Source organism: Drosophila subpulchrella, chromosome X (genome assembly GCF_014743375.2).
Source record: "Drosophila subpulchrella strain 33 F10 #4 breed RU33 chromosome X, RU_Dsub_v1.1 Primary Assembly, whole genome shotgun sequence".
NCBI classification, from domain to species: Eukaryota; Metazoa; Arthropoda; class Insecta; order Diptera; family Drosophilidae; genus Drosophila; species Drosophila subpulchrella.
In genome coordinates, this window is record NC_050613.1 from 5,834,935 (window position 1) to 5,847,851 (window position 12,917).

General features: G+C 42.4%; 1 protein-coding gene across 15 annotated transcripts in view; it reads right to left on the reverse strand.

The window, feature by feature from the left end:
• LOC119557975 (voltage-dependent T-type calcium channel subunit alpha-1G) overlaps positions 1–12,917 on the reverse strand; it is a 103,388-nt gene that overhangs the window by 20,403 nt on the left and 70,068 nt on the right. For 9 of the 15 annotated variants that reach the window (XM_037871045.1, XM_037871044.1, XM_037871043.1 and 6 more), the window contains 8 exons: positions 12,595–12,749; positions 9,844–9,936; positions 7,753–7,994; positions 5,492–6,050; positions 5,206–5,229; positions 3,435–3,806; positions 1,952–2,925; positions 1,641–1,850 (listed from right to left, as the gene is read on the reverse strand). In XM_037871045.1, the coding sequence (XP_037726973.1) occupies positions 1,641–1,850; positions 1,952–2,925; positions 3,435–3,806; positions 5,206–5,229; positions 5,492–6,050; positions 7,753–7,994; positions 9,844–9,936; positions 12,595–12,749 (2,629 nt within the window). The remainder of the gene's footprint in view (positions 1–1,640; positions 1,851–1,951; positions 2,926–3,434; positions 3,807–5,205; positions 5,230–5,491; positions 6,051–7,752; positions 7,995–9,843; positions 9,937–12,594; positions 12,750–12,917) is intronic. The other 6 variants (XM_037871054.1, XM_037871046.1, XM_037871056.1 and 3 more) reach the window with 4 other exon arrangements.

Below are 12,917 nucleotides of genomic sequence, written 5' to 3' on the forward strand. Positions count from 1 at the left end.
GTGTCGAAGAGATAGAGATTCGGAGAGGAAAGAGATAGACAGCGATATAGGTGAAGAGAGAGCGTGAATGTGATGTGTTGGAAAACGGTTTTTAAGGCTTTAAGTAGCGAACATAGAACATATCCCAAAAAATGTATCAAGAAAGGCAGCGACTTGGTCGGTGCTTGAAATTTAACTCAAATCGATAGTAAACCAAGCGAGAAAGTGATAAAAACAGAGAATTTCCGAGATTAGAGAAAGCGAGGAAGAGGGAGATATTTGGTCCGTGTTAGTGAGCTGTGACAAGATGTGTGTAAGAGTAATGCAAAGTGAACGAGCGGGGACTCAAAGTGTACGACATCTAACGGCTCTTTGGGAATTGGAGAAAGATATAAAGAAGGGTAAACTGGATCGGGAAAAATATAGCGAGAGAGTTATATTAATCAAGTGATACAGTTCTTGCTGGTACGGATACGAGATCGATTGCTTAAAAAGTTACACAACTTGTAACGTCATCTAACTACGATTCTTTCATAAGTTTCAAATGTTACTCAGAGACAGTAAGTGAGAAAGATACCAAGAAATAGAACTTAAGAATAAGTGGGGTAAGAGAAAGAGAAATCGTTAGAGATCGCTTGGAGAGACATTAAAGCAAATCTTTACTCATATAGGCAATACTCAAGTGGTACTTAAGTAGAAATGATCGTGTCGAAGAAGCAAATAAATGAGGGTGGGGATTAGGAGAGGCAGGAGTTTAAGAGATACGTGTAAGTCTTTGTATGATTATGTAGTGGACAACGGTAGAGGTCCTTGGGATCTGGTGAACTAGGGAGAAAATAGATGATAGAGAATGGATGACAGAGAAACGTCTATCAAATGGTCATAGGTTGTACAAACAACTAAGTTCCAAATGAATCTACTGAAGCTTTAATATAAATAAAGTTCAGTGAATTTGGGACTTAATTCAGGAAGTCTAGACATCAGTACTTTTAAAAGCATGATAATAGATTGCATAAGAAAAGGTTATCTGGAAATTATTGTTTTCGACACTAAGGGAATTTTCAAAAGGTCTTTTTTAAATAGTTTTTTAAACTAACTTAAAATATGTAGGGTATCAATATATTTTCCCTGTGAAATAACTGCCTTTTGAAAGGTTTTTATGTTCACAGTTCTTAGAGAGTGATGGATATTTAGAATGATGGGTGAATGGCTGGGCGGGGGTATCAGTTGGCTGGCTGGATGGGTTAGTTGTAGAACATTCTATGTGGTAAGCAACTAGTGAGGCGCTAGGAACTGTTAGGCATAAGACGACTGCTATGGGCTAACGAAACTGAACTGTTTCTGTTTCTGTGGCTCGGGTTATTTGTGTCAATCACTCATGTTCATTACATTCGATATTTGTTTGCAGGGTCGCGTTCGATAACTGGGTTTGGCTATCGATTGTAGATTATATTAAAATTTCTTTCTTTTTCATCATTACTTTTGTTATCTCCGCATTCTTCTTGTGTGTGTGTCTGTGTGTTTGTTTTGCTTTTCATTTTGGTGTCTTCATTTCTTGTGCATGTGAGTCTGTCTGTGTGTGTTAGTGTATTTGTTGGTGTGTTGTGTTGCCCGTGTGAGGGTGTGAGTTGTGGTGTTGGCTAATCGGCAATCGAACTCACCTGAAGATGAAGATGAACAGGACGAGCAGGGAGAAGAAGACGGCCACGTTGTCCATTGTGCGCAGCATCACGAACAGCTGGCGTCGCAGGTTGGGCATAAAGCGGACCAGCTTGAGGATGCGGAGCAGCCGGAAAGTCCGCAGCACGGACAGACCGGAGCCACCGCCACCCGTTCCGTTGCCCATGAACGTCTGACAGATCTCAATGGCACTAATTTCACGGGGAGAGGGTGGCGATGGAAGTCAGATATGTTGATTATCGAGGATCAAAAGGGATATCTCCTATACCGGGTGGCGCCCTCACTCACTCACCTGAGAATAACAATGATGCCATCGAAGACATTGAACCCATTGGCGATATAGCGGAATGGCCCCTCGGCAACTACCTTTAGCAGCATCTCAACGGCAAAGATGCCGGAGAAGACGACGTTGCTCGTCTCCACAATGGCGGTCAGTTCCGGCGGCTGGTTGTGGTACTCGATGCCCATGGACAGGGTGTTTATCAGGATGGCCAGCAGGATGCCCTGCTGGAAGTACTTGTGCTCCACCAATCGCCTTATATAGCGGCGAACCCAGCTGCAGGCCCGCGACATACAGCGATAGCCGGCAATCAGACAGCGGGTCGTCGGCGATCTCTGCCTGGGCCGCTCGTCCAGTGGCGACAGGGCGTTCTGGTAGAGATCATAGCAGCAGGCATAGTCCTCCATATAGTTGCCAGTGGGAGTGCGTGGTTCCCGCCCTCGCGAGTTGCCCTGTCCCTGACGCGATCGATAGTTTCGGCTGTGGCTGGTGGTGTTGTTGTTATTGTGATGGTGGTGCGCCTGCTGGTAGTGCGACGGCTGTTGGTGGGACTGCTGATGGTGGGACTGCTGGTGGTGGGACTGATGATGGTGCGAGTGCTCCTTGCGGCGGTGGCTCGCCGCCTGAGTGTCTGGGATGGGTCCCACAACAGCCGACACTGTCGAGGGCTCGAGCGTCTGTCCGGGATCACCGGCCGTGGAGGCAACCACCACGGAAGCTCCTTCGGCGGGTGGCGTTTGATTTTGGCCAGACGGCGTCAGAGGGCGAGCTTTGTGGTGGGCCTTCAGCGCCTCAGCGGTGTGAGGATCGCAGCGGGCCAGCGATGTGTAGAAGGACTCTAGCGTACTCTGGCCCGTCGGCAAGGCCGCTGAAAAGGCCACAGAGAATGCTAAGAGCTCTTGACATGTCATCGCATCGTGTATACCCAGTTCAGAGCAATCGGCATACGGGTTGGCAATGGTGCCGATGGTCTGCGGCAGATTTACCTGTGAAAATGATATTGGTAAACGGTATATACAGTTGGTAATTCAAACAGGTGATCAAAATATACATTAATGATGAAGCTAAAGAAAAATATTTTAGCATGGCACCCGAACAGGGACTTTTAGGATCAAAGTCCCTCCTCAGGAGCCATAAGAAAAACTTGGATATATAAACATAGGTAAGCAGCATCCACATTATGTATATAAAAAATGATGAAATTGTAAAAAAAGTTAAGCTCAAAGAAAAATGTTTAAGAATGGCGCCCAAACAGAGACTTTGACGATCAAAGTTCCTCCCCGAGCGTCATAAGAACCGAAAAACTTGGATATATAAACATAGGTAAGTAGCATCCATATTTTGTGAATAAAATTATGAAATTATAAAAAAATTTAAGCTCAAAGAAAAATGTTTTAGCATGGCGCCCAAACAGGGACATTGTAGATGAATGACCCTCCTCTGGCGTCATACAAAATCCGAGAACCTGGGATCCTAGAAATATCAACAAACATACCTGCCAGATGCTGCCATCGCCAGCTTGGGTCATCTTCTCCGTGGAGAAGATATTGATTTTCTCACTGGTTCCGCCGGCGGTTGCTCCGCTTGCGACAGCGCTGCTACCGTTCTGGTGGCTGTTCACGCCGGAGCTGTTGTTGCTACCGCCGGCACTGGCCGCCGCTGCTGCAGCTGCTGCTGCCGCGGCCGCTGCTGCCGTTCCTGCAACAGTGGCCACTGTGGTGGCGACCGTCGTGGTCGTGCCCGACGCCGCCGGATCCGCGTTGAGGGCGGGCGGCGTGTGCAGCAGCACGTACTCGTTGAACATCACCGAAGGTCGTCGGCTGGCCGAGGTGGGCGGACTGAGGAAGCCCGAGGTGCACGGATGGCTCTGCGGGTGTGCGATGGTACAATAAAAACGGTATTACAGTGGGGTTGCAACAACTGTACGGAATTGTCACGGACTTAGAGGGAATGAAATGGAAGATAACGCTCAACTGGGTCAAGAACTAACTACAAGCAAACTCCAGAAACGAGTAACTATATTAAGATGGGCTAGGAAGTATTAAAGATTAATATTATACATGGGTTCCCAAGCTAATATATATTACAGTGGTTTTACGCGATAAATTAACACTTTTTCACCCTCTTTTTTGACAAGTTTATCTATTGTCATATATATTGGGTTTTTCAATTACCAAATTTACTGCGACACTTAATTTTGGCGAAATTCCAATACCGTCTCTTATACACTTTTATCTTTAACCATTTTTTAGGACCCCGCCTAACATTTATTATGGATTTAATAGGAGAACATATGCACGTACAAAGGGGTCAGGTTATTGTCTCTGTTTTCAAACGGCATTTACATACGCAAACAAAACAAAATGATATAAATAATTAATGGGCATTTCGGCGGGACAATGGGGCTAAAACAATGACTAACGAATTTATCAATGGGACAATCAATTCGCTATGTGCTTTTAAACAAAAAAGCAAACAAAAACTCTTTTAACTGCACTTAATATGCAAACATATCGTTTATATCTACAATTTGTAAGTGTTTTTATACCCGTTACTCGTACAGTTAAAGGGTATACTAGTTTTTTTCGGAAAGTATGTAACAGGGAGAAGGAAGCGTTTCCGACCTTATAAAGTATATATATTCTTGCTCAGGATCTATAGCCGAGTCGAACTAGTCATGTCCGTTTGTCCGTCGGTCCGTAATGCTGATATCTCAAAAACTATTAAAGTTAGAATGTTGGGACTTGGCTTGCAGATTATTGAGGTTCTGGAACAACGCAAGTAATGCCACACCCACTCTAACGCCCATACGCCCACGATAAAGCCTGTCTAGCGCCCAAAATTTGGAAGATTTTTTAAAAGCGTAAGTGAAGTTTTGTTTTGATTATCAATATCTATCTTCATGCCAAAAATTGTTCATATCGGACCATCCATTGACAAGTTATAAGCAAATAAATAAATCGACGTTAGGTGGCGCTGTTGCGAGGCTTGCAATATTGAAACAGTCGCTGCTTGTATATCTCCATCTCCCTCGAACTCCCCTTAGCTGAGTAACGGGTAGCATTCTTATTTTCTTATCCATTATTTTTTATGTGAATCCCACATTTGGTGATACTTGTTCGCTGGCTGAATGTCCTTGGCCCTTAACTGCTTTTTGTATTTTCGTAGGACATTCAGGCTTCGGTGTCACCGAAGAAGCATTGCGCTCTTTCATAAATTATGCTGGCAATTCATAGATATTATTTAACTTATTTATTGTTCAGTACCTTGCCTAAATTTCCCAACTGCAGCTATGCGATTAAGCAAGGTTTGTAACAGATATGAGAAATTATTATTATTATTATTATTAATTTAATTCGTTTGTAGCTGCTGTTTGGAATGCTGTCTGTTTTTGTAGGCTGGCTATTTTTTTGGTTTGGCAATTTGGAAATATACATAAATACATATATTCTGTATCTGTGGCTGTTTATCTTTACTGTTTTCTGTTCGAATCGATTTGGGTGGTCTATTTTTGTGGATTGGGCTGATCGCAGTGTAGGCTGGCATACTCACAATTAGTTGATCGGAATCGATCATTTGCTGCGGGAACTTGAGCAAAATGGTCTTCTGCTCGGCGGCACTGCCCTCGGGCTTCAGTTGATGATGGGCTGTTGACTTTTTCATTGAGGAACTTCGGGGAATTCCATCTGGGGCCATCGATTGATCCGTGTTGTCGGAGGAGGAGAGTTGCTGCTGTTGCTGCTGCTGTTGCTGTTGCAGCAACTGATGTTGCTGGTGGTGGGCCGAGGACATGGTCACACTGGCGGCACTACCATTTATCCCATTGACCAGCGCAACTGTGGTGCAACTGGCCGCATTGTTGCCGGCACCACTGTGGTTTCCACTGCCATTGTGGTTGCTACTGGTGCTGTTGTTGTTGTTGTTATTGTTGTTGTTGCTGGCTGCTGAACTGAGCGGCACCATGACGGTAATCATCTGGTCCTGAATGCTGGACGGCTTGCGATTACTGTACTTGGGGCACTTGGGATGATGGCACTTGATCCGCGACGGCGAGAAGGTCAAATTGTCGGCATTGGGCAGTAGGCCCTCCTTGCGCTGCTGTCGCTGGTACCTGTGGCGGTGCACCACGGTGGTTTGGGCGGTTCAGTGGTTCGATGGTTGGGTGGCAGCGGGGCAGAGTGGGTGGAATAACAATTCGATTAGCGACAATTTCAACTGACAGTCCGCGGGGTTTACACACTCATGTCTGTACACAAAACATCGTGTTCTCTGTTTTTGGGGTCGATTGGGTGGGTGGGGGGTTGGTCAGGTAGCACGGAGATGTGGGTGGACTCGTTGCACGTGCATCGGCTAAGGGGTGGTTGGATTCAAGGGTGATTCAGGGTGGGGTACTCATTTGTACGTGCACTCTCATTAGTGTCAGTGCCATGTCGCATGTGTGTTGGTGTGTGTGCTTAGCCATTAGACAGACAACAATCGCAATTACATAATTCAATCAAATGAACTAAGGACAACGACAGTACAAAAATGCAAATGATCCAAATTAACACGAGTCCCATCTGCGGATTCAGTGCCATTCGCTTAACTCGGTATTCTGTACTCTGTTCTAAATGTGGCATCACAGTGTGGCAGCAATTTGGTGTGAGGCACATGGAGGGGTGGGGTTGTGGTTACAGAGATGGGTCACCCATAGGAGGCTTTGATTTCTTGGTCTGGGTCACCGGACTACATCATTAGGCTTATGGTTGCTCTCAGAGAGTCAAGGGCCTGCTCGGCTTCATCATAAGCCCTTGTAGTTCGAAAATATCATAACTTTAAACAGTTTTCGTTGGAATCGAAAATAATGTGGGGTTTTAAACTTTGGGTCATGTATAGTTTTATTTTTAAGTTGAAAGTCTCTAATCTGGATCTCTTGATCAAAGAGTTATGAAAAATAAAGTCTTTGCATTTATTTACTGACCTTACAAAGTAAATTAACTGTTTTTCATTTAAAGCAATAGACTCCTTTTTATAAAATATGTTTAGATTCTTAAGGGAAAACCCCAAGTAGGTGAATGAGGGGTTTAAATACATACATATTCGAAATGTAGGATGCACTTTTTAATACATTATAACTGGTCTAGCTTAAAACTTCTAGCTTTACATATTCATGCCCTGGCCACTAATCTCGCTACTAAGTTGCTTGATATACTATAAACTATAAGCATGTTGCGAAACACTCAAACAGATGCTGAAATAAAAAAAATATGGAACATAAAATAAAATGAAAAAATGTTAAGCCATCTTACAAAATGTAATGTAAAAAATAGATCCAAACGGAACTAATAAGGCAGTAAAATGTAAAAATCTGTTGATAACACAGAAATATAAGAAATTTGACTCAGAATATGCACAACTTAATAATCTTTGGATAAAGAAAGTGCCCACTTCAAAGGCAAACCTAAAAATAATCAAGAAGTCTTTGAATTTTTTAAGGAAATCACAGGGTCAAAGTCCTCGTTCGCTGCTCAAGTTCCCTCTGTCAGTGTGAGCTGAGCTTTTTGGCGAGAGATTAGTGCGCTAATTAGTCGCTTTAATGGGTTAGTAATCAATCAAGTTCCAAGTGACTAAAGCCTACAGCTTTCTCTAGCTTTTCATTTGCATCGAGGGGGTCGAGGGGTCGATAAAATCAAACAGAGGGAGTCAGACTGAGAGAGACAGAGACTTAGAGAGAGAGAGAGAGACTGGGGAAGGGAGCGGAAACCGGAAACCGGAAACTAAAATAACAAACGGAAGACATAATTGAATGAACTCAAAAGGTACAAGCAGCATACTTATATAATCTGTACTTCTTTAACATTCGTCTTTTGAAGCGTCGCCACAGATGAGCGATATATTTAACGATCTCCGCATAGCAGGTGGCCGGTTCCGAGTTATTTGTGCTGCTGGCCAGGGTCGAGGTGGATGTGTATCTGGCCCTCTCCTGTCGCATCCGCTCCATTTCACGTTTCTTGGTCTCCGAGAACTGTGTTGCGATGACGACCAGGCACAGGTTGATCATGAAGAACGAGCCAATCTATAATGACAGTTGCAGAAAGCAAAACCCCGCTTGAATTAGTAAGTAGATTTAAAACAAATCGAAAACCTTCTGAAAAATGCAGTAGAAGGTTAACCAAGAAAACTGTGGGTTCGCGCCAGCAGGTGGCGCTTTGTAGTTGCTGAAAAACTTTTCGCATTTCCGTTTAAAAGTTTTCGTTTTCATTGCTGCCAGCGACAAATGCAAGCTGAAAGTTTTCCCATGCCTTTTTTATGCCCCCGCACACTCACAGCAAACAGGTCCTGATGGCTCCTTTGGGAGGACCTTCTCAGCCAGCCACTTAAATTCAATTAGCTGGGGGATCGCCAGACGCCACCTGGTGGTCATCGGGGGGATTATAGGGCGGCTAAGATGCTGATCTTAAAACTTAAAATCGCAAAACTTCAGATTCCACCGACTGTCTGCCTGAATTCGTTGAAGCTGGCTTACGAATTACTGAACAACTTTGCCAAATAAGTAGCAAACTATCGCTTTAATCTGAAAATATGTATCCTTTATCTTGTCGGGGCAGTTCAAAGATAGAAGTTTAAGATTCATTCATTAACTTATTTAGTATAACTAAGTTAGGGCAAATTTGCAGAAGAAATTTCCACTTCTCGACTTGCAAAAACGGGGTTTAAGCTGTTTAACTTAAAACCCTTAAAGCTTGTTCTTGAATTCTCTACAAGCCTAAGTAAAATTTGTACTTTCAGATTTTTCAAAAGCAGGAAAAAATTGATGAGTTATGATCTGCCAAGCGTAGAGAATTGTTGTTCACTTCGGTGGCCCCTGAAGAATTTCCAACTTCCACAACTTGTTAGTAGGACCGAGAACTGAAAGTCATAGCGTTGGTAAACTTTAAATTGAAAACATATTTCAAAAACAAAGAAAACGCTTCTAATTTGGAACTCGTGAGCTTGGCAGAAAATGCATAAAACATAAACAAGCAATTTCCTTCCATGGCTAGCGCCCAATAGCAAATGAAGGGAACTGTGTTGGAGTGAGTTTTTGGGGAAACTGAAAACTATTTGCATACCAAAAGTTGTTGGCAACAAGAGCAAAATCATTTTGCACACGAAATGAACAGCGACAAAGATAGAGATAGAGATGGAGAGAGACAGAGACAGAGACAGCGACAGAGGGAGAGGGAGAAAGGTTGAGTAAACTTCAAACATAAATAATGAAATTTCCTCATGTGTGTCTGCATCTGTATCTGTATCTGTGTCTGTGCCAGCGTCCACTTGTGTGAGTGTCTGTGAGCCATAAAGGCTTTTAATTAGTCCAAGGACACCTGAGCACAAATCCTGCCATGCAAATGACAGCACAACAGACTGGAGTCCACTCGAAGATGGCACTGGCGAATGAAAGTGGACACTAGCTGGGTGGGGAAATGTGAAAGTGGCAAATGGAAATGGAAAATGGGGAAGGGAGGGGTTGCTGTCGGCGTTGCAACATGTTGCCAGCTTCATGAAATTCGTAGCATTTTTACTAGACAAACTTTGCAGCCTTGTTTGGTCGCCCACCTGAGCACCGAACCCGCTGCGCGTGTGTGGTCATAGTTTAAAAGTAATTTACTTATTTGCATTGCCAAATTGCCTTAGCATACTCTCGGCCAACAATCGTCGGCAACTGAAAGCCACAAATACCAGGGCTCCTGACCCACAAACTTTGGCTCGATTAGGCTCCAGTAACTTTAAGCCGTTTCCAAATTAAATATTCAATTCGTGATCAAAGCGAGTGGCCGCCAGACTCCGTGACCCCAGACCCCAGACCCCTGACCCCTGACCCGCTAACCCACTGAGCCCACCGAAATCCCCGATCTCCCGAGTCCCCGGGTAAAAACACTCACCACAATCAGCAGCACAAAGTATATCCAATCCCAAAAGCTGTGCGCATCCTGCACGTAATACATTATGTCCGTCCAGCCCTCCAGCGAGATGACCTGCAAATCCAACAAATATTTCACCGTAATTAGCGTGCGCTCTCTGCACAAATATAAATGTACGAGTATATGCAAAAAGGTATAAAACTGAGGCAGATGGCTGGTGTTTTATTGTTCACGCCCCGCCATTGTTGGCCAAAAGGGAAGGGGTTGTGGGCAGAGCAATTAGGATAGCCTTTTGGCCACGGACCACGTCACGTATGCGTAATGTGCGGCTTTAAGCGGTGAAACGCGAACAATTCAGCACTGGCTGATCTTAAATCCCACTAAAAAGAGTCAGGCATTTAACTAACCCTTGGTAATACCCTAAGTAGGATATTACTGTTTGAGGTAGATGTAGATTAAAGGCACTTTGGGACACCTGTTTTATGTCACTGAATTTGGCATTGAAGATCTATAGATTTATCAAAGACATTTTCAATAGTCCTTGCCAAAAACCAAAGGAAATCCTATATATAAATCCTATACTTTAAAATACCAAGATGCGTAACCAGGAGTAAAAAAATGTACACAAGAGGAGTCATTTTTGCAAATGAGGCTCACAAGTATAGGAATCTATTTTTAGAGTGCCCTTACTTTGCTTCTTTCTCTCTCTTTGTCACTTGCTCTCTCGCCTCCGCAATGCCAAAAAAATTAAAATTCAATATTTGGCTCAATCGTCGAAACTTGAATTATGTTGACGAAGTTTGTGTCCCGCGGATAATGCGTTCGAGGTTAAATTCCACTCTGAGGCGGAATTTTATTTTACTACTTTTTTTTTTAATATTTCTTCTTTTTTCTATCTGTATTTTATTTACCAATTATTTTGTATTTTTTATCTGTATTTTATTTGACTATTTATAAAAAAAATGTTTATATATTTTCTTTTTATATCCTTGTTTTTACCATTTTTTTGTTACTTTAAATGGGTTTTTAAACTTGATTTTTTTTTGAATTTTTTTAGATGTACCGATTTGGACCTAATAAAGAAATCGCTACTTCAGATATATTTTTTAACAAGGTTTTTGAAAATGTTTTTTATTACTATTAAAACAAGAACGCATTAAACAATTTTTAGTGAATCAATGCGTAACGTGTACTTGAGAGAGAAATTTTTCATCGTGGTTGAACATGAACATGTTTAATAAATAGATTAAGGTTTTGCTGTTCTGAAAATCAAATATCTCCAGAAATTTTTTTATTTATGGCGAATAATATTTAGCTTATTGCTAATTTAACATTTATCTGGGGAATCAAGCAATTTGCAATGTTTGTAGAGCAAGAAAACTGTTTTTGGCAATACAAATTTCGGAAGACGAATTCGACAACTCAACCTGTTCCAAAAAAAGCTTCACATCATTTGCATATCGATCTATTAGCAATATATCCTACATAACATCGGCTTGAGGTCAATTCAATGGGTATATTGGTGCAATCAAAATCAGCTGCAGAGCTATTAAAGTAAGCATGATTTCACCTCATGATGTCCGAAAATCAAACAGTAATAAATATAGAAGATTTGTTCAACCCATGTTCCAATTGATTGTTTAAAAAAAAGATGGGCATTGATAATTATAATAACAACTAATTCTCGATTACATTTTTACTAGCCCGCTAGACGGGTTTTAGTGTTATTGTCGTTTGTGGACAACATTCTACACCTTATAGTTTCTGAGATCTCTGCGCTCATACGGATCAATAATATATATATTTTATGGGGTCCGAAATGCTTATTTCTACCTGTTTAATACATTCCGACGAATCTAGTTTACTCTTTTACCCTTCGAGTAACGGCTATAACTATCTATGTAACTAGATTTATCTTGACCCTTCACCAGCTTGTGTGGAATATATAAATCATAAAGCCATCGGTACACAAAGCCCTTTTAAATGTAGCAAAATTCCATACAGATTTAACTTCCTAAGGGCACTAAATACATTTCTCCCCTCTTCAAAACCATAGCGTATAGCCCGCCATTGGTTTCATGGCTTAATGTGCACTTGATTTGGGCTTAATTACATCATTTGACCTGCATATCAATAGATTCGCTTGCGGTGGGCGCCGTGTAATTGGCATATCAATTAAGGCCTGCCCCGGAGGACGAGTGCGCTTCGAGTGGAGTGAGTTGGGGGAACATCCATTGGTTTTGGCATCAGTTTCGGCATCAGCATCCCAATCGCTATCCCTAAAACTATCACTATCACCCTATCCCCGTTCGGTACCACAAATGCAAATTGCTGGCGCTTGTTTTGTTAGTTTAGGGAAAGTAGAGCTGGGGAGTTTTACTCGCGGCAGAAGTTGACACCGAATTAGCATACAACATTTTGTTGTTTCTATCGCTTTCCATCGCTGCTCTTCGCCTGTTGCTATTTGTTGAACAAAGTTGAACACTAGTTGGCTACACAAAAAGAAAGGATATAAATAATTTGTGCTTTTAACTGAGTATCTTTATTAAAATTAGTAATTATTCTTCGATTTAAAACAAGAGAATATCCCAAAGCAGCCTTTCTATAACCTCTTTCTTAAGTTATATAATAAACTGGATGATATGACTACTACTATGACTACTTGTTCATATCGATTCTTAGCTTGTGGAAATATTATAATTTGGTTCTCACTCAGACTAAGATCTACCAATCGTAACCCCAATTCTTTCCCAGTGTACGGATGCTACTCACCAGGAATATGGCCACCCAGGCCATGCCGATGTTGTCGAACGAAATCGTGCCCTGAAAGGGATTCTCGCCGCTCTGCTTACAGGTGGTATAGTACTGGTTCCAATTGACGCAGGACGTGTTCGTCGGCTCGTTGAAGTCGAACAGCTTGGCCTCCTCTACGGATTGCGGGATTGCGGAATGGAAAGATGGGGCGGAAAGTGTATTGTTTGTAATTGTGATTGCTTCGGTGGCTCTGGCTGTCATTAAGCGACAGCGAGAGGGCAATTAAAAATGCCATCAAATTTGATTACAGCGCAATTTGCACTTCATTTAGCTTTAAAGTT